The sequence below is a fragment of the Bos mutus genome, chromosome 24 (assembly GCF_027580195.1).
Source record: "Bos mutus isolate GX-2022 chromosome 24, NWIPB_WYAK_1.1, whole genome shotgun sequence".
Taxonomy (NCBI): Eukaryota; Metazoa; Chordata; class Mammalia; order Artiodactyla; family Bovidae; genus Bos; species Bos mutus.
The window spans coordinates 19,600,843-19,622,862 of record NC_091640.1 but is presented as its reverse complement, the minus strand read 5'-3'; the positions used below and the strand labels follow the sequence as shown (position 1 = coordinate 19,622,862).

The following is a 22,020-nucleotide window of genomic DNA, read 5'->3' as shown; positions in this document are numbered from 1 at the left end:
TGACTCCAGAGGTCTGGGAGCAGAACAGTGTCGCCCACGTGTGTGTCTGTGTGTCTCTGTGTGTCTCTGAGTATCTGCATGTATATGTGTATGTCTCTGTATCTGTGTGTGTATCTGTATGTCTCTGTGTGTGTGTCTGTGTGTATGTCTGTGTGTCTATGTATGTGTCTGTGTGTCTCTCTGTGTTGATATGTGTGTCTCTGTATGTCTGTGTGTGTCTGTGTGTGTGTGTCTGTGTGTCTCTGTGTGTCTATGTATGTGTCTGTGTGTCTCCGTGTGTCTCTGTGTGTGTCTCTGTGTGTCTGTGTGTATCTCTGTGTGTGTGTCTATGTGTGTGTCTGTGTGTTGGTGTGTGTGTCTCTGTATGTGTCTGTGTGTATCTGTGTGTCTGTGTGTCTCTGTGTGTGCGTGTGTCTCTGTGTGTCTGTGTGTGTCTCTGTGTTGATGTGTGTGTCTCTGTGTGTCTGTGTGTGTCTCTGTGTCTGTCTGTGTGTATCTGTGTGTCTCTCTGTGTATCTCTGTGTGTTTGTGTGCGTCTCTGTATGTCTGTGTGTGTGTTTATGTGTATGTGTGTCTGTCTGTGTGTCTCTGTGTGTCTGTGTGTATCTGTGTGTCTGTGTGTCTCTGTGTGTGCGTGTGTCTCTGTGTGTCTGTGTGTGTCTCTGTGTCTGTCTGTGTGTATCTTTGTGTCTCTCTGTGTATCTCTGTGTGTTTGTGTGCATCTCTGTATGTCTGTGTGTGTGTTTATGTGTATTTGTGTCTGTCTGTCTGTGTGTCTCTGTGTCTCTGTGTGTGTCTCTGTGTGTGCGTGTGTCTCTGTGTGTCTGTGTGTGTCTCTGTGTTGATGTGTGTGTCTCTATGTCTGTCTGTGTGTATCTGTGTGTCTCTCTGTGTATCTCTGTGCATTTGTGTGCGTCTCTGTATGTCTGTGTGTGTGTTTATGTGTATGCGTGTCTATGTATGTCTGTGTGTCTCTGTGTGTCTGTGTGTTGATGTGTGTGTCTCTGTGTGTGTCTGTGTGTCTGTGTGTGTCTCTGTGTATCAGTGCACCTGTGTGCACCTATGTCTGGATGAGTGTATCTGTGTGTGCACCCACGTGTGTGAGTGTGTGAGGGGAAAATGTGACAGTGTGAGGTCAGGACGCTTTTTTTAACTGGTGGGGAAGTCATGGGGCTCTGGCAGTCATGCGGCAGTCTAAGGGGCCTTACGTCTAAGCGTGTGGCCCTGGCTGTGGGGAGGTTGTGCCCCTGGGGAAGAAGGCTGTGCGCTGAGGGCCACAAGGCCAAGCACAGGACGTCAGGGGAGGCTGGGAGGCTGCCCAGCTTGAGGTAGGAGGGAGCGACAGTCTGGGCTGGGCACTGACCACGGGGCTGGGGGTCACCACAAGGCAGCTCTGGAGACCCCTGAGCTGTCCTCCAGCTGCAGAGTGTCTGCCCCATTTTCAGGGGATTCCAAGGTCTGGGGTGGAGGCCAGGATCCTCATTTCTCGTCAGACTTCCAGGGAATTTGGATACAGGTGATCTAGGAAAGGCTGGGCAGGGTCGAGGTCCAGCCTTGGCTGCGGGAAGACAAGGCAGGCTCACCCAAGGGTTCTGTGTGCCGGGGGGCCACCTGCCGCGGATAGTGCAGGAAAAGCCAGATGGCGACCCTGGATGTGAGTAGAGGGCTGTGCCCTTGGAGTCCAGTGCGGCGTCTGGAGTCCATCCAGTTCCCTCCAGATGAGCCCAAGACTTCGGAGCCCATGAGGGCAGCAAGGAAAGTCTTCCTCCTGCCTGGCTTCAGAGCAAAGTGAGTTCATGCAGGGGCCAGGCTTAGGGAAAGCCTGCCCTTCCTGCCTGCACCCCAGGAGCTGGGCCACCCCAAGTGGCCCAGAGATGAGGCGAAAGAACCGGGCCCCTGCAGCTAGATGCGAGGGCAGGGTTCAGGGACTCTGGGCGCCCGGACAGAGGGATGACCGGGGAGGACAGAGGGATGATCGGGGAGGACAGAGGGGCATTCAGCCAGGAGCACTTCCCGGGAGCCCCACCCTGGCCTCCTGCGTGCTGCCCTTCCCTCAGGACTCACTGCTTCCTTCCTTCCCAGCACTGCCTCTGGCCTTGTTGGTGGGGTATGAGTGCCATCTGCTCCCACCCAGATGGAGGCAGTGGGGAGGGGACCCTGTCTCTTCACATAGCTGCGACCCCACCCCACCCCAGCTCCCTGTCAGTGTCTCTCTCTCTCTCACACACACACACACGGCCCCACACTTTTTAGCTATCTCCAGGAAGAGCTGGGTGCTCAGGGCTGTACCTGGGGAAGCTGTGGGCAGAATGTGAGAAAAACGCCACAGATGGCCCAGCCGTGCAGCCGCGAAAGCAGTGAGGTCTCAGGAGGACAGTTTCCTTTAGTGTCCCACCGCCTCAGGCTGCCCACACCACTCGGGTCGGGACCCTGCCTTCCCCCTGACCTCCTCACTCATCCCCCATACCCTGGCCAGAGGCCCCACAGAGACCTCCCCGTGCACACTGGCAGAGAACTGCAGGAATGCCCAGCCAGGGAGTTGGACCCACCTTTTCTGCCGTTTCTCACGTGCACTTAGTAGAAACTCTAGTCCTGGACTTATAATCTGTCACTTACAGACTGGCCCACCCGGGCCCGTTACAGCCCCCATATGCTCGCGTCCACTTGGCATATCCGAGCACGCACGTCCACGCGGCTCCTGGCCTGGGCCTCTCTCGCTGAGACTTCAGTGTGCTTACATGGAGGTGGTGTGCATGCACATATTTACACATACACACACACAGACACACAGACACACACACACATACACACACACACACACACCCTGTTCTCACAGTGGCTCTAGGGAAGGGCTCCAGATTCCAGGGCTCTGCTCAGACCCAGAGCCTCAGGATGGGAGCTGAGGTGCTCCAGGCGTGAGATCCCCTTGGGCTGAGAGAAAGGAGGGCCTCCTGGGCACAAGTCTCAGGATGGGGGAGCTTTGTGGCCGTGCAGGAACAAGCTAGAGCGCTCGCTGCTCTCTTCCTTCCCTTTCCAGAGCCAGGGCAGAGACCCCAGCTCTCCATACCTGCCACACACACACACACACATGACCCACACAACATCAGCACATGGGCTTCATGCACACAGGATGCAGCAAGGCCCAACACAAGGAGGCCACATGCATCCAGGTGGCCCTCCTCCAACAGACATACCGCACGCCAGCAGCTGCCCACACCGCGGCCGTTCATAGCCATCTCCACGGTCCCCAGAGCGGCCCACGGAGCCTCACCCCTGGCAGCCCGTCAGCACATTATGGTCACATGGAATGGGGCAACACACACACACACACACACACACACACGGCCTCCGAGGGCAGCCCACAGCATCTCCTGTACAGCAGGTCCGGCCCAAGTCTGTTCATGGAAAAGAAGCCCCACCCCATTATTCTGGCAGAGTCTCAGTTTCCATATGCTTTGTTCATCCTCCAGGTGGTGAACATTTAGAGAACTCCTCAGGATTTTATCCTTGAGAAAACCATAAGTTTCCCATTCTCTGACGAGCTCCTTGTCATTGCTAACCCTCTGCTCCATGGCGTGTGTGTATTCTCTTAATATCGATGCACAGGGCCACTTCGTCTGCCAAGCCTGGAACAAGTGTGGTTCCATAGAGCTACAAGAGCCCCGCAGGCCAGGAGCAGGCCTGGCTGGATAGCAGAGGGCTCCCTGTGGGAAGACACCCTCCCACGCCGCTCGGAGCCACAGAAGGGGCAGCCTGACTGCCGGCCTCCGGGACAGACCGGCTGTAACCTAGACCTGTCGTCTCGTCCCTTCCAATCTCTGTTTCCTGGAGGTGCCTCTTTGCTCACAGGCCTGGCTTTAGCTACATCTAGACCAGTCCAGGGCAGATGTACAGGGCTAGAGGAGCAGAGTGGGGGTGGGGTCCTTGGAAGGTCTGCTCCAAACTTCTCCAGGACTTTTCTTGGTCTTGGTCAGATGAACAGAAGCTTGGCCGGGCGCCTGCAGGTGGACACGAAAGGGCAATGGCAGAGGGAGCGTTCTCAGCAAATGCCTTCTGTGGATTTGTTGATTTCTAATGAGGATTTGGCCTGGACTTTTGCGAGGCTCCTGGGCCACACTGGCACTGGCGAGAGGACTTTTGGCCTTTGGCCTAATGTTGAGAGGTGAGCTGAGGGGTCAGTGGGCCCCCTCCCTGCCTGTGAGCTGGGCCCAGGGCAGCCCTTTCTCTAAACCACCTGCTCAAGAGGTATGAGGCTGAATTGTGTCTGTGGCCTTGTGGTTAATTAAGCCTTGTTGAGGTCTGGTGTTCTCGAGTGTGTGCCTCCGTGTGAGTGCATGCCTCTACGTCTGTGTGCAGCTCTACGTGTGTCTGTGTGTAGCTCTACGTGTGTCTGTGTGTGTCTCAGTGTGTTTCTATATGTGCATCTGAGAAATGTACTCATATATGTTGTTATATCTGTATTTTGGGGGGTGTGTACTTGGTGCTCAGTCACTCAGTTGTGTCTGACTCTTTGTGACCCCATGGACTGTGGCCCGCCAGGCACCTCTGTCAACAGGATTTTCCAGGTGAGAATACTGGACTGGTTGCCTTTCCCTTCTCCAGGGGATCCATATTCAAGTGTGTTCCTATTATGTCTGTGAGTGTATATTTCTCTCTGTGTGTATATGTGTGTGTGTCAGTGCATATGTGTGTCTGTAAGAGGGTGTGTTTGTGCGAGTTTCCTCTATGTGTCTGTAATGTGTACGTGCACTTGTGTGTGTGCACGTGTTTTCAGAGCCTCTGTGAAAAATGGTGTGGAATGATTTAAGAAAACGTTAGCCTGTAATGTCACAGGGCTTCAGCATCCCCATCTGTAAAGTGACGGCGATGGGAGAGATGATTTTTTTTTATTTACTTCCATAAAGGGAGCTGCAGTCATGGAAATGAGGTGGGCTTGAGAATATGACAGATTTGGTTGCAAATCCTGGCTCCGTGTCTCTGTAGCGTGTAAGCTCCGTCGAGTTGCTGCTCTCCGAGCTTCCGTTCCCTTGGCATTCAAAGGGACACCATGACATCTCAGTCACAGTTTCGTCACGAGGATTGGATGAGATAAAATAAGCAAAAGTCCTACGTGTGTGCCGTGTGGTAGGTCCTTTGTCAATAGTCCCTCCCATCCATCCTTGGGCCCTCAGGTCAGCGCAAGCAGCCTGTTTCTGATGGAGCAGGACTTTCGGAGCTCCCTGTGACCTGATGCAGGTGCCAGTACTGAAGACATGACATTGAGTCTGGAGATTTTAACTTTCACACCTCACTTCCCCTCCTCTCAGCTCCTTCCAACCTCACAATGACCCTAAGAGGTGGGGTGAGCAGAGGTCACTGCCGTGATTCTAGAGAGGAGAGAGCTCTGAGCCAGGCATTCAGGCAGGGCCAGGACCAGGTGTCCAGCTCCACATTTGGCGCACCAGCCACTTCTGCAGCCGGCAGTGTCCAGGGCCCCAAACACTGCCTGCTCCCAGGGGCCCCTCAGAGGATCGAGGCTCCCTTGCACTGTCAGGCCCAAAGCAAAGGAGACTTCTCAAGACCCCCGAAGCACACAGACCATCTACTGGACAGATTCAAAGAAGCAGCCTTTGGTACAGAATCAGAGGAGGTGGCCGGTGGCCGATTCCACCCTTTGGAGGAATTGTGAAGGAATCGTGCCTGGTCACTCATTGAGTTGGCTCTGATCTGCCTGTAAGGAGCAGATGCCCCCTTCCCTCAAAGAGCCGATGTTGTGGGTGGCCAAGGCCAGATTCAACAGCTGTGTCACCCACCTTATCTATAGGATTTGACTCAAAGTGATGCTTGCTGGTTTCCCCAAATCCAAACCACCCCAGAGCAGGGTGGTGTGGCCCCAAGGGCAGGGGAGCAGACGCCCCAGAGTTACTGAACAGACTCAATCTCCCAAGGAGATGCACTCAGTTGCACAGTTAACTTTGCACAGGTTGGTAGGGAAACAAACTGAACGACCATTCCTTAAATTCATTGTTGCCCTTCGGCCAGCGGCTGCCCAGCAGGCCAGGCCCCAGGAATCCTCCTGCTTGGCCAGCAGCCAGGCCTATGCCCCCTCTGGTTTGCCCAGGCCCCTTCCCTGGCTCACCAGCGCCTGTTCTGTGTCTGAGCCGCTCTGCTGAACCCTGGCAGGATTTGACCAGGTTGTAATTTTCCTTCATGATCCCTTTTTCATTTTTCTTTATAAAAAAGGTATCAACTGTACCTGATTGCAAGAGGGATGAAAGAAGTAATAGACAAGAAAGCATTTTACAGATTAAAATGCTATATAAATGGAAGGCATAGTAAAACATAAATGAAATATATAATTTAACATCCGTGACACAGTCTATAAGATGCAAGGTCTGACTTTAAATGACCAAAACACCTTTGGTACATAGGTTATATAGATACAGTAAACGGTAAGATATAGGACTTAATTTGGTATATAATGTGATTTAGAGTACATACTGTGATCCATCGGATTATATAATACCTTATGACATATCACATTTCTAGCACAGAGGAAAGTAGAATCAAAATCAGTCGACATTAGGCTATTTCAGCATTCAAAACACCAGCCCCAGATTTGCGATTTTAACAGCTGAAGCTGGGATGGCGAAAACTAAAAATACAAACGGGGAAGACATCTCCATCGACCGGCAACATGGCCCACTGGGTGGGGGTCCGTGGGAAGGCAGAAACCCCAAGAATAGGTCTGGGGAGAGGGCCTCTTGGGAGGAGGTGGAGGAGGCCTGCTTGGCAGTGATTGTTCCTACTATTTATGAGGCCAGATGAGGAGCTATAGGGCTTGCCGTGGCCCCCTAGTCTGCTGATTAGCTGGAGATTATATTGATGATGTAATAAAAATTCACTTTGTCTATTAAGTTTCACCAGGACAATCAGGAGAGATTAGATAAAAATCAGAGGAAATGAATAATAGAATGGAGGAGAAAAGCCATGAGCCTCCCTCCCTGCCATGGTTTCCGTGGGTCTCCCCTTTCCCTGCCCACAGCAGGGCCTGGGTCCAGAAGCCCCCAGCCCCGCATCCAGGCAAAGCTGAGCTGGCAGCGTCCCCAGGCTGGAGCTGGGCTGCTCTCCGGGAGGGACTTGGTGCTCCAGATACGGCGCTGGTTTAAGTTTACTGACTGTGTTTAATATTTGATTAGACCTCTGGCTTGGCAGCCTCCTGGGTGTGCAGGCCCTGCCGGGAGACAGGCAGGGTCTCGGTCCCTCCGCTGGCTGCTTCCTCTGGTCCTGTGGTGTGGGGGTGTGGGGGCGTGGGGGTGGGGGGGGCCACGTCCATGTCCTGGCCACGTGGTTTTAAGCCAGGCCGGTCCATGCCCGGGAGCAGCCAGCGGCCTCCCGGCCCCATGGTGTCTCTCTCTGGCTTGGCCCGTGCCAGAAATTCCCCCTTAGGGATGTTTCTTAGGGTCATAGCCTGGGCTCTAAAAGGTCCCTGAACGAGGCACATGTCACCAGTGATGGTGACGCATTAAGGTCCATTAGCCGCTAGGGGTACATCTGCCTGGTTTGATTTGTCAGATCAGCAAGGGGCAGGACTTGGAAGGGATATGAAAGGGAGGTCATTTGGGTTGGGGACGGTTGTCTCCTGAGAGCCTGGGGCTTGGGGCTTGTCCCCTGGAGGGGCTCGGGGGAATGTAGAGGAGGCTGGGTGACAGTGACCTGGGCGGGCACTGGAAGACGGTGTGACTGACCTCCACGTCCCTGCAGGGAGCAGCCAGCTGTGTGCAGTTACTCCAGCTCCCTGGCAGAGCCCAGTTCTGTTCCTTCCCCGAGAAGCCCCAGGGGTCGGGATGATGCCAGGGCCAAGCTCTGTGGAAGGCCTGAGAGAGGAGTCTCCCTCCTCGGAAGTGTGGGTCACAAACACCGCCGCGTTCAGGGCCCTGAGGGCCACCTTGTCTCCCCTTGCTTCTCTGGGTTGGGTTTGTCTCCCAGAGAGGGAGGAGGCGCCCTGACTGCTCCTCTGCAGTAAATGGGCTGCCTGGGGAGCCTGGCGCCCTTCGCCGGGTGTGCTGTCCACCCTGGGAGCGGCTCCTCCTGGAGTCTGCCAAGACTCCTCCGGCCACAAGACCAGCGTCCCCCCAGGAAACGCTGTCCTCGGCTTCCTCCCACTGCCTGGCTGCCTGCAGCCACTCCTGAGCTGGGGCCCCCCCAGATGAAGGGCAGGGGCCCGGGGGGAGAGTCTCACCTCTGGAACCCCCAGGTCACCAGTTGGGGCGTTCAGCTGAGTAAGCCCCGGGGGGACAGTCTGGACGCCTGCCTGGGTGACAGGGAACATGGGCACGGGTGGAAATATTCCATGAGTAATTTCTCAGCCCAAGTGGACTGCTGTTGGGACAGCTGAAGAACACTGCAGCCCCAAAGCAGGCGAGGCGCGCCCTTGCAGGTCCCATGTGTCCCCAGCTCCCTCCCACGTATCTGCAACCCACCCAACTACACTTGCCCCCAACTCTTCTCCTCAGCTGGGCTGCTGGTGGGTCCAGATTTATTCAAAGTGAGACATTCCTGTATCCACCAGCCTGCGAATGAGACTTCACTGCAGTGGGACAAAACCGAAACATAATGGAACAAAATGAAACAAAACAAGCAGGCCGCCAGCGAGCCAACCTCCCCACCCGACTCAGCCGCAGCATCCCAGCCTGGCTGTCCCCACCCTCTCTATCTGGGAGTCTGGGCCGAGCCCCGTGAGCAGGAGGCTGGCATCCCCATCGGATTTCTCCCCTGTGGAGGGCTTCTTTCGTTCCCCAGGCAGGACACCCACATTAGGTAGTCTTCTCTGTAGGTCTGCTGCTTCCTAACACACCCGGTTATTTCATGGGGGTGATGGCGGAGCCTCACCTTCCGGGGAGAGAACTTGACCTCTGGACACCTGAGTCATGTGTGAATCTGCCTCCTCGAGGGAGCCCTATTTCTGCTCCATCATCCCAGGTTCTTCCTGGTGTGGGGCATGGCATGGCTCCCCCACTGGAATGCCAAACTGTCTCTCTGCTTTGCAGAAGGCTGCCCCTGGCCCCAGGGTTGGGAGTGTGACCCCGCACTCCTCCTGGGGCTGGTCTGGGGTCGTCATCCTAGCAGCCGACTGGAGCCGGTCCATGCCCCTCCCTGCTCCTGCCCCAGCAGGATCTTCTGCCAGCCTTAGGGGACCCGCTTCTCCTGGCTGTGGGGCCTCTGCTGAAGACCAGCCTGGCTCCGCTGACGCGGGTCAGAACACGCAAGAGTTACTGTTTGGCTGAGAAACTTGAGAAACTCAGGAGAAACACACCAAGGCTTTGGAGACAGCGTGAGTCATGGACAGGGGTCTCGCTCAGATGAAAGCGACTCTGGCTGCCCCCTGCTCAGCTCTGTGGCCGCCACCTGGGCCCCTGATCCCATCTCCCCCACCCTCCCCCAGTCCAGCCGTCTGCCACTGTGACCTGGTCTGAGGAGTGGCTGCTCCCTGCCACCTCGGGCTCGCTTTCCCCACAGAGACACTGCCTGGTCATCTCTGCTGCACTCCTCTCTCTGGGGACCTGCTCCGGTCCTTCCAGCCCCAGCCCTCACCCTCTGCTCCTCATTCCAGTGGACTTTCAAAGCTGCCCAACACAATCACAACAGAATTGACTCACAAATAAATCTAATAATTTACTTATTGAAATCATCAAGATGAGAGCAAAGACGAGGTCTTGGTTTTCCCAAAAAAGAATTTTAAAAAACTGCAAGAGAAAATGAGGCCTGACAAGAAGCCAGTGGTGGCTCTTGCTCCGCGCTTGATGGGACTTTGGTTGGTGCCCTCGGGTCTCGGCTTGACCTGGCGGGTGGGGGAACTGAATGATCACTCACGAGTAGGTCCTGCGGCCGCGCCTGGATTGTCAGGAACACGGTCGAGTGTGCCTGTGTGTCTTCTGGAGGGCATTTGCAGAAGCTGAGAGATATAACAATTCAGAGCTGGACCCGCATCAGACCCCAAAGTATGGAAAAGATTCTGGTGTCCCAGTATATGGAATGAAGAATAAAACCCATACTAAACCATATACGAATTATTCATGTTTGGAACGAAACAAAACACACACGCATACAGAACTACAGCACTTTCTGGATTTTCTGATTCTCCTCTTATTTCACGTCCGTGCTGTTTGACTGGTGCCCTTAGGCGCAGACTCAGGGTCCCATGAAGCCCACTCCTGCACGGGGCTCCCCCGCATAAGAGGCAAGCCTTCCTTGTCCTGTAGGGGTAAGGAGTGGGGTACGGGGCCGAGCTAGGACGGCAGCAGGAGCCGGTGTCTAGGCTTCAGGGGCCCGGCTTGAGAGTCAGAAGAGGGCAGGCGACCATTGGAGGAGTAGGGAGCCTTCCCACAAGCACAGTTTGGGGGCTCCTCCCCAAAGTAGGGAAAGTCCACAGGAGAAGCCCAGTTTCTGGGCTTCAGGCTGTTCTGCTTAGACTTAGGCCTTGGGGCCCAGGAGGTGGTGAGACTCTGTGAGTGAAGGGGGGTGCCCTTGGGCAGTAGGACCCATCTTCCCCTAACATCTCTGTGGCCACACCTAGTGCCTAGTCTGGGTGGGGAAGGGGAGTGGTGAGCAAGGTGGAGATCTGAGAACTGTCCAAGGTAGCCTAGGCCAACAAGGCAAGACGTTAGCCCTGGGGGGCGGGGAGCTAGCCCCGGGGGGTGGGGAGTGAGCAGAGACTGGCCAAAATCCTTGATACCAGGGACTGTGTGTAAGCGCATGGCCGGACTCTGAGTGTGCCTGAGGCCAGGAGGGGGAGACAGGTGGCCTGTATGCTGAGCCCAAGTGCTCCCATGCCAGCCACCCAAACCACTTCCTCTCCTTCCTCCTCATCAAAGGCATCACCCCTGCACCTGCGCAGCTTTTTTCTTCTTATCCACCGTCACCCAACTCGGGGACCCGGCCTCTAAGGCAGTCTCCCTTCCAGCTGTCTCCACAGGCTCTGGGAACAGAGAAAAGAAACGAGCCGAATTGTCAGCTCTGTTCTCTCTCTGCCAAGCCCCCAGCCACTGGAGCCTCTGCTGTCCACTCCTTCCCCAGAACATCTGACCTGGTGCTGCCCAGGACGGCTGAGGAAACCCACGCACTGTGTGACCTGGGCTCTGGCAGGAAGGCCGCAAGGGGCCAGGACAGATCTGCGGCGATTCCAAGGCCAGGGACGCACGGCCTTCCCTTTTCTTCCTGCTCACTGTGGTAAGCCTCAGCAAGCAGGAGCCTTCTACAGTGCAGACCACTCCAACCCCACCAGCAACACTGGTGAAGCAAGACCTTAAGCCTCTGGCTCCTCTGGTCTCAAGAAGCCAGTCACAAGATTGATCGGCTTGGGTGTCTTTCTTCCTGGGACCCCCTAAGCTGCAAAGGGTGCACACTGACTTCCCCTAGGAGCCTACATCCCCCCCATGTACCTGGCGATGCGGCTCCAGGCTCACACCACCCCTCAGAGATGGATCTCCTCACCCAGCAGGCTCAAGGATGCTCGCTGTGCTCCATCCGGTGAGACCAAACCAAGCCAAGTATCGATTTGACAGAAAGATATGGATATGTTAGGTGGATAATGGTGAGGGGATCCTATTTCTTTCTTTTCCTGTTCAGAGAACACCTCTCCTCCACCTCACCCCGCTGGAAAGCAGAGGCCAGATGAAGGAAAGTGTGCTCGGCGGTCACCCAGGGACACCTCCGTCTCCCTGGGCTCCTTCCAAGGGTTCAAGACCAGGGAGCCTCTGGGAGCAAGGTCCCCCTTTCCCACCATGGCAAACGCTCTCGACGTCTTCGCCTCTCCGTATATTCTTAGAATCAGTCAATATGATTAATTTTACATGGGCCTAATTTCCTGCTTTTGCCGTGGAGTCCTCCCAGCCTCGCCCATCAGCAGCGACATGATACAGTTTCTGGTTATATTGGTCAACCAAGATATTGATATTATTAATAATGGATATCTATATGCTGACCTTTGTCCACACAACTGAATCACTCTGGGCTGGCTGTCACATTTCTTTAAGAGGTATTGATAAGCCCATTACTGGAAGGGCATGTACAATCTTAGGTGTGTGATTTCACTCACCTTCAAGCATCTCCTGTGCAAATCTACCCTTGTGGGGTGAGCTGGTGTGGGTATAGTGCCATGTGCAAGAGGGAGCCTGTGGGTATGTGCTCGTGTGGTGAGTGTACGTGTGTGTGGACATGCGTGTGTGAGTGTGCATGTGAATGTGTGTGTGTCTGACTTGAACACCGGCCCTTTTAGAGCTGATCAAATAGTCAATTAGAGCATTATAGGGAGGTAGCAGAATCAGAGAGTGCCTACAAATACACTGTGATGTAGTGTTTGATCTTTGGATGCCTCTTGTCTCCTAGGACTAGCGCAGGAGGCTTGGCTTTATAAGATATTATTAGGTTGATGCCTCGTTCTCTCGGTGTACCTGCCAGGCAAGAGGCAGTGCTCACTGGGACCAGTCTGGCCAGAAGAAGCCACGGGGAGGTTCCCCAAGGGCCACGCTGCAAACTGGACTTTGGGGCCCTGCTGCTCCCAGCCTCGGTCTCTGAATCTGTGCAGTGGCAGCAGTGCATCTGGCTTGCTTCAGGCCAGAGAGGGAGTTTGAGTCAGCTCAGCCTCCCAGCCTTCTGCACGGAAATTCCCAGTCACAGGGACGCTTGACACTCCTTAAGACCTTGATGCTCCATACACACTGGGAGTGTGGCCCGTTGCCTACTAGAAGGTTGCCCTGGCAGAATGCATGTATTGTGTGCCCACGTGGTGTGAACAGAGGCACACAGATCTCATCACTAGTCTCTCCGTGACTGCTGTCATCTCTGTAACTGCTGTCATTCCTACGTGGGTGGACAGCGTGTCAGGGACAGTGCCTCCATCAAATCTGTCTACAGTGATCCGTTCCTGTTTGGACCCAGACACACTCACTTGTCGGGAGAGCCCCCTCTCTTGCCCCTGTAAAGGGAAGCCAGCTAGCTAGAGAGATCTTTTGGATCCTCAGACATAGTGTGTGAATAAACCAGACATGGATTAATTAGGTGTGACTGCATCATTAAATTAGAATAATGAACAAACAGCCACGTATGGCATTCAAATCTGCCTAGAACGACTCCAAAGGTTGCTTTCAAGTAAGTCACCTGTCAGTTTGGGGGACTCTGGAGAGTGAGGTTCCTGTCATACCTTGAGAAGTGGACTCTTTAGGCACCAGCTATTCCAGGCAAGGACCATCCTTCAATGGGCACCCAGATTCCACCACCACATCCAAACAATGGCTTGGTTCGATATAGCATCATCTATGCACGCTTTGGCTGTGAGCATTTCTCAGAGTGAAATATGACGGTAGCACAGGTGCTCAAGAGACAGGAGGGAGAAGTTAAGAGGTGTGGGCAGCGGATGTGAAATGTATCGATCCCGTAATATTTATGTGGATGTGCACAAAGTTGCTTACGCACATGCCCCCACACATACACACTCACACACACATCTTTTCTTTTCTTTTGCATTTCCATGAAGTCTGTTCTTATTCTATTGACACTCCCCGTTTCAGCCAGATAGATCTGAAGATGAACTAAGTCCCAGTGGTGTAATTTTAGAAACAGCTGCGCAGCGCCGGCCCCACGCCCTGGGCGGGAGGGCAACACTCCTCTCCCTCCCCATCCTAGGACAGAGCGGCTATGCAGTAAGATGTGTTTGTCTTTAACAAAGAGGAAGAAGCAACAGCTCAGAGGAAAGGAAATGAGTAGGAAGGTCGCTTGCCTCACCTCAAGCAGTGGGATAGCCTCATGCAAGGGGGGCTTTGTTATAGCAAGATCTGTTAAGTAATCAGAAACCTTTGATCTGGAGCCGCTCTTAACAAAGGTGATAATTAATTAAAGCAGAGTGTATTGCACTAAAGTAACATTGCGGTCAGTTTATGCGCTGTCCCGAGTCGGCCTTCGGAAGTCTCCGTCAATTAAGCTCTTGTTGGAGGCCAGCTCATTATCAATTTTTTCCCCCCTGAGCTTTGATCAATATTTTTGGCTGTTCCATCCTCACAGAAGCAGCACTGTGTCTGTCTCGGTGAGGGCACCGGTTTATTTACATCTTGCAGATAGCCACGTAGGATTTGTTCCTTAGCTGAGCTGCTGGGAATCGCTTCGTTTGAGTGTCAGTCGGCTCAAGCTGGCGGGGAGATACAAGGGAGGATAAGGGAAACCAGAGGTGGAGCGCGCAGAGGGGAGCGGCCCCGTGAGTGCACGGTCCTGAGCGCATCCGCTTCTGCTCCCAGAGGGACTCAGAAAGGAGGGCAATTGCCTTGGGGCTGCCCACCTGACTGCTTTGTTGGTTTCTGTGGGCAGAGCTGTGGCTTGGGCTTTACACCTATCCTGGGGCCACTGGAGATTGGATGACTGGAGATGGCGGAAGCCCTTAGGACAAGCACATCAACTCTGGAAATTCCTCTGCCACTATTTCTACCCCATCATTGTCCTTTTGCCCTGACATCTTTAACCACACCCTCATGTCACCAAGTGGAACATGGATCCTTCTCTCCAGGCCCACTGTGGGATTTCTGAGGGCATCTTTAGTAGCGAGGGGGGAAAAGAAAAGAGGGACACGGAAGAAGACGATAAAAGGGCCTCAACTGAGCTGGGGGCTCTGTTCCCCTCACCTAGGCTATTTGGGCAGGATTAGATGCTTTCTGTGATTCTTGAAGATGTGTGTATTTGAAGGGCTGCCGAAAAGGTGAAAGTAAAGGAAGAGAACATGTTTTCTCTGCAGAGAGCCCAAAAGGTGGGCCACCAGGTCCCTGCCACCTCCACATGCTTTCAAGTTAAATGCAGCCCCCTGCTTGCCAGGGCCTAGCTTGATTGGCATGGCCAAGTCCTGTGTGTGTGTGTCTGTGTGTGTGTGTGTGTCTGTGTGTGTGTGTGAGAGAGAGAGAGAGCACTACAAGAGGAAAGTAGGACTGGGATGCCAAGGGGCAGCAGGTGGGGTAAAGAATGCAGTCGGTAGAAGAGCGGTGCCTGCAGGGAGCTGGGCTCTGTGGTTAGCCACTCAGATCTTGGATGGAAGGTCATTTCTAAAATGAGTCAATAAGTGAGCAGAAGTGGGCAAGCCTTTGAAGAGCAATGAGTGAGGGGAGATGAAACCTCTCCCCGACCTGGACATTTGGGTGGGGATATCAGGCTGATGAACAAGAGCACACCTCCACACTAGAACTTAGATCATTGATAGATCCAAGCCATGAGTTCTGAGGTGGAGCATGCACAAAATCACAAGAACAGTGTTATTCTCTTTTCTCCATCAGCCATCTCCCTGACCACACATACAGCCTTGCAATGTGAAACTATCCCTAACATCATCTCCATGCCACTTGAATTCATCATGTCTTCCCTGCACACACACACACACACACTCACTCACTCACATTTACACCAACACCCACGCAGGCTGCAGCAACTTCCTTCCCCCAGACCTCCAGTACCCAGAGACACACACAGGTTTTCACACCCTCCAGCTCTTCTCTCAGCATGTCACATGGGATTTCCCTTCCAAGTTCAGAAGCTGCTGCAGTTTCAGCCACTGTAAACCAGTGCTCCCAGCTACTGGCTGGCATTTGGGCCTCCCAATTTTCAGTTTTCCTTTTTTCTGCCTATGATGTTGGAACTTAATTTCTATTGCCTCTTCCTCTCCTCTACGGAGTACTTGTTCCAGATCTTCACCAATGGGATCCCTCTTAGGTCAGTTTGGAAACTGACCACCTTCTGGTGATGTGGAAGGCATGAGGTGTGCATTGTTTTTCCCAAATCCGTCAGAGGCAAGTGAGCCCAGCTGTTTTCTCAACCAAAGAGGTGGTGTCCTGGATATCTCCTCAGGCCTCACTCAGAAACTCCTCTCCCATCCTGGTCTATAAATTACAATAATGAGAATGATGATGATAATAATGACAGTGATGGCCTTTGCTCCAGTCACTGGAGTGTGCTGAGATCACCGAGTATTAGGAATGCCCCCTGAAAATAAGCTTTTGCAAAGCACTCTGAAAACTTTACAATACACAGAACGGAGGCGATGTTTGCATATCTGTGGCATGCATTTTTGTAATTGTTTTCCTTTGGGTTGTTTTTAAGCTATGACTTCATTCAAGAAAAGCTTTTTTTTTTGTTTTATTTTGGTTTTTTTGTTTGAGAAGCCACAAACATCAGCCAACTGGAGCAGGTGGAGAGAGTGAAAGTATGCCAAGGGGGTTCTTTCAACCCAATCTAGAATTCCCATTAAAGCTGAGTGGGGTGGGGGGGAAGTGTTAATATCTCCCTGTTGAATTGCAGTAAAATCTAGGCCAGCCCTGGTTCCCACATGTGTGGGATGCGCTTACTCATGCTTGCACATGGATGCATATAGTGCACATGTGCAGATTAATTTATTTCTGTGTGTGCATGTGTGTGTGCACACACGTGTGTTGATTCTCAGGAAGTCTGATAAATGAAATCATACACATCCAGCAAATAACCACCAGCATCTTAAGTAAACTAATCATTTCCCAACAGTTTTTTTCTTTACTCCTAAATAGAATACTTATCAACATCTGGAATTTGGAGGTTTTTAAAATAGGGGCTATGGTTTAGATTTATTTTAACTTTGCGATAATTACTATTGGTACTTTTCTTTAGTGAAACATTTTTTTAAATGTTTTTCTTCTTTTTTTTATTACAGCGTTCTCATTTTCCATCTCTTTCTCACAAGGCAAATCTTTCTTTTAAAAGCTAGATGTGTGTGACCAGCCAGTCTGCCAGTGTCTTTCCCTGGACAGAATAGAATTTTTATTTTTCCAAAGTGTTTTTTTTTTTTTTTTTAAGTTCATCTTAATTGAGCTGATGACCATGCTGATACTTTGGCTTCCCTGTGTCTTAGACTCATTTGAAAACAGAAATCAGATAGAACCTCACTGGCTTTAATTCACCTACCTCGGGAAAAAAACAACAATGAGCTCTCTTAGCTAAAGTCAAGCAGCCGAAACTCAATGATTTTGTTACGTCTTACACAAAACTACAAGACATAATTTTATGAAGCTGGTCACAAATCACCCAAACATAATCATAACCCTTGCCCTTTCCCTTTCTCCCAGTTGCACTCCAAATCAAGGGGCTTGAGGAATTTCCTACTCAGATACCATTGAAATGAGAGGTTGTGAATCTGACGATGAGTATATTTCAAAATGATATACTCTCCGGAGCTCAATTCGCAGAAGGTTCCATTACTCTGTCCCCTCCCTCCCTCTGGATATAGTATGAAAGTATGAGGGGCTGAAGTCTCTGAAGCTGTGGCTCCCGGACTGGCAGCCCCTGGGGCTGCTAGTGGAGTATATTTTCCTCCATGCAGTTGAGGAAAATCTCAATGCAGAAGGGTTATCCAGGCCACAGATCTGTTCTGACTGGTTAACAAGAAGGACTGTGATGAGGACTTGGCTGTTTAGATTAAAATGCATCGCTGGCTCTGGGAACAAGCACACATCAGTAGTAAAGGCCGTTTAAACCTTTGGGGACAGCCTTATGTTTAGATTACATTAATTCATAAATATTATACTAAATACCACTTAAATTGGACTTAAATGACTTCAAAGATAATGCATTATAATATGGCTATCCAGAGAGCACTAGTCTTTATGTCTCCCAGTAACTCAGTCTTTGCTGCCTCCTATCCTGCTAGACAAGACCAAAGTTATGAATGGATTGTGGCTTGTTCATGTGTGATCCACTAACTGCATGTGTGTGTGTTAACGGTCATGCCTATGTGTGCATATGTATTTTCAGTCCTGCCTCTCTTCTCCAGGAAATACAAGGAAAAAAAGAGAAATAAATAAAAAGTGAGCGAGGGAAAGAATTAGACTAGTGGGTGACCTGTTTCTTCCTCCAAAGGAGAAAATTTCTACAGGAAGAGGCAACATTGGTCCTCAGCTCACTTTTGCTGCTACCCTGGGAGTTTACCTCTCTCTTCTTTAATCAATAGCACAATGTCTTTCTCTTTGGAGCCTGGAAAAACAATCTTTCTCAAAGTGCTTCTAACGGGGGAGAAAAGGAGACTCTGAGTTGGCTGGGAGAGTTTGCATTAAACTGGATTGTCTTCCCTAGGTGTTGTTTCTTCAGATTGTTCTGGGCTTTTTTTCTTCCTTTCTCTCTCTGCCTGGCACCCAGATCTCCCTTTGCCCATTTGCTTTCTTGTCTCCAGGGGGTGAATTTACCTTTACAGTAATCACCCCAGTCCACAACTGCTATTTGCTGCCTCCCCAGCCCAACAGCCTTTCTCTGATACGGCTGAGTTTGCTCCACAACACCCACCTACTCCCTCCTCCAGACTCCCAATTTGACTGGAGTAATTGCCTTTTAAGGTTCACTCTACGCATGGCAGGTATTCCATTAACCCTTAGAACTCTTTCCTTCTTTAGTTACCAGAGATGGCAGGTAGCCAACAAATGGATACCCACCTGAAATCTCATGCACTTAATTTAATTTTTACTTATTTTCTTCTTCTTGTCTTAACCAGTAATAGACTTATTCCATCCACACTGGAGGCCGGTACCCTATCATGTCTCTCAATTTTATCCCAGTCTGATTCATTAGAAGTTAGAAATTCAAGCAGGGGAAAGAAAAAGCCACAAATATACTCTTAAACCAGGCTTAACAAAGGCACGTTTCTATCTCTAGCCTCATGTTATAATTCAGAGTTGGGGGAAATCTAGAAGCCAAATGCAACCCTCATTCTTCAAGCCTCATCATGCTTTTTGACTTAACAGTAATTAATCACCAATGGCAAGCGAGTAATTTTTTAAGGTGGCCGGAGGCTTATTTTATCAGGATTAGCTAATAAATCAGGCTGTATCACTGAAGGAGGAGTTCAAACTCTTCTAGGACTGAATAAACCAGCCCTTGGAAACTGTCTCATTTATTCAGCTCTCTCCAAGCTTCCAGGCACTGTTAGGGACATTGTGGCCCAACCTTGCCTATAAAAATCCAAAGGATGGAGAGGCAGGAAGTTTCATAGGGGAAAATATACACTCAGGCTCTGAAGGGTGAGCTTCGACAACGAGGCACCCAGAGCCAAAGGGCCTGCCTGCCCCTGACTGAGCCAGTTTAGGGGAGGAATTATTTAGAAAATGAAGTTTTGCTTGTCCTAGGAATTCTGCCCAGATATGTGTATGTATATATATATATGATGTGTTACATATGACACCACCATATCTTAACCTTCTCTGCCTTCCTGATGCAAATAATGATAATTCTACATCTTTACTATAATACAAGGGAGCCCCCCAAACCATCAGAAACAGAGTGATGATACCAGTGGGGGGTCTTGAGAAAAAAACAAGGAATATTGTTTAAGATTATCTTCATTTAAAATAAAGAAGCAAAGAAAGTGCTCCAACCCAGATCTCATAGGAAGCTCAGTTCTTCACAACTGTCTTTTTGCTTCTAGTGGATTTTGATTTTTTTAAACTTTAAAATCTCAAATCCCCACAAGAACCTATCATTAAGATGGGCAAAGAATTTCCATACCTCTGCTTTTTAATTTTCATTATTGCTATTTTAAAATCTGGGGACATATTGAAATGACAAAGGTTTGATACAAACCTTGATTAGCTTCTAGGGAGCTTGATTGGAAAGGGAAAAACTACAGAGATATGGTTGTCTTGAGAGGGAGGGTGGTAAAAGGGGAAACAAATATTATTTCGAAGACTGCCTCCCCATTCCACCTTTCCAGTTTCTCTTCTGAACAGACAGACATTTTCTCCATATTGAATAAAGGTTGGTTTCTCCTTCCATTACAGCCCCCACCCTCACCCCACCCCAACAAACCCAGTATATTTCCATTCTGCTGTGTTTTTGTGCTACTCAACATGCCATTAACTTTAAGATTTACTCCTCAGCAGGCAAGCTGGAAGATGCTAAAGCCAATAAAAACTGCTCTCTGGGACTCCAACTATGAAGAGTTTGGAGCTCTGCTTAGTATTCGGATGAAGGGAGGGCTGGAGAAGGAGGGAGGTTGTGATAGTGAAAACCACTGCTGCTCAGAGAACCAGACAGCTCCGCACTCTGCACCTAATGTGCGGGAGGATCAGCTCTGCTCATAGCCCATTTGTGGCCAAGGATGAGGCTGCTCTCTGTGTGTGGGTGGGTGTGCGTGTGCGTGTGTGTGTTTTCATCTTTAAAACCACCAGCTCTATACACAGCATCTTCAGCAGCTCTCCCCACTACTGTTTATTAAAAACGGAACGTCCATACACATCCCTTACAACTTCCTTAGCCTGGTGCTCCCTCTCTGCCTGACGATCAATCTCTCTCAGAAAGCATTTAACTTGCCCACACAGCTCCAGCCCCGATTAATTCCCGCTGCACATCCTATACATTACGGTTAGGGAGCAAGCACTGGGCTAATTTCGTCACCCACCAGCCACCCACACACGTTCTACAACTGAACACGTTTGGGGCTCTGCCTTAAAGATAATAAAACAAGGAGAAAACAGACAGGCTGCAGACAATTCCCATGACCACTTTCCTAAAAAGTTGCTGGGTTTTAATTCTTTGATCATTCTGATTCCCCCTCCTCCAAGTACTCACTAGCAATGATTGCTTCAAGGGAGAGAAATAATGTACTATAAACCTCTCTGCACTGTGAGTTTGGGATAATTTAGGATACACCCTCCAAAATGCCTATCTTTCACACACACATTTTTTCCCGAAGCCTTGCCTGCTTTCTTGAGGAGGGGATCATTCAGGCTTCCCTGACCCCCCACTCTACCAGGGGATGGCTGGTTCCTTGCTAATTCTTGCCTTAGGTTTTGTCCCTCTTTCCTTCAAACAACCAACCCCCCACCCCCTCCTCCACCACTCAAACCACAACCGGATTATTCAGGCACACGGCTCGACAGGGAGAGTTTACTGTCAAATTGATAGCGAAATAAAAATATCTCTTTGAATTTGTCACCTCTCTTCTTTTTAGACGGCTGCGCTCCCTGCTACTCTGGCCCGGAGCGAAGGAGAAGACCATCTCCTGTTAGCATTTTCAGCACCACGGCGATGGACAGCACCCTTGGTCCCCGGCCGGCTGGAGAGCCCGCCAGTCCGCTCAGCGTCCCGGGCTCGGCCGGCGCAGCCGTCTCCATCCCAATCTTTCAAGTCGCTGGACCCAAAAAGCCAAGCCCCGATTTCTCTCCATCCTCTCTTTCTCTTCTTCTGCTTCCGCTTCTCCCCTCACGAAACCGCGTCTATCAGCTTCTTGCCCAAAATCCAGCCTTGCCCCGGCGAGCAGCTGCCCCATGCACCCTAGTCCCGGTCTCCGCTGCCCGAGCGCCTCCCTCCTCGGCGTCCGCCCGAGGCTCCCTCTCGCGCCGTCTCCCGCTCGCTCGCTCGCTCGCTCGTCGCCGGCCGCCCGGCCCGCCCGCCCGCTCCTTCTCCCCGGCAAAGTTGGGAGGGAAAGGTGCACTCACCTTTGTGCATGCCTGTGAACCTGTCCTTCAGAACCGTCAGCTCGTAGATCTTGCCGAACTCCTCGAAGAGGGGCTTGAGGTCCTTCTCGTCCAGGTTGCGGGGGATCTGCCCAATGAACAGCTTGATGGCATCGTGGTCCTTCATGGGAATGGTCGACGGGTTCCCCGGGCTGTGGCTTAATCCGTTCATGTGCCCGGCGCTGCCCGGGCTGCTGCCGAGCCCGCTGGTACTGAGGCTCGCGTTGTCAGCCTGTCCGTTTGCTAACGTGGCCATCTTTATATACATAGAGAAAATCTTCTTTCCTTTTATTCTTTCTCGCTCGCACTCTCTCGCTCCTCTCCCTCGCAAGCTCGCTCGCGCTCACACACGCACACGCACACACACACTCGGGTTCTCTCCCCCTCGGTTGCTCTACACCTCGCTCTGCGCTCGCTCTCTGCTCTCTCTCTCTTTCTCCTCTCTTCTCTCGCTCGCGCTCGCGCTCTCTCTCCTCTCCCCCCTCTCTCCCTCCCTCTCTTCTCTCTCTCTCTCTTTCTCTCTCTCTCTCTCTTTCGGTCTGAT

General features: G+C 51.5%; 1 protein-coding gene across 14 annotated transcripts in view; it reads right to left on the bottom strand.

The window, feature by feature from the left end:
• Positions 1–21,744, bottom strand: part of CELF4 (CUGBP Elav-like family member 4) — a 313,419-nt gene extending 291,675 nt beyond the window's left edge. For all 14 annotated transcript variants that reach the window (XM_070361712.1, XM_070361713.1, XM_070361723.1 and 11 more), the window contains exon 1: positions 21,459–21,744. In XM_070361712.1, coding sequence (XP_070217813.1) covers positions 21,459–21,744 — 286 coding nt within the window. The remainder of the gene's footprint in view (positions 1–21,458) is intronic.
• Between the last annotated feature and the right edge of the window lie 276 nt (positions 21,745–22,020).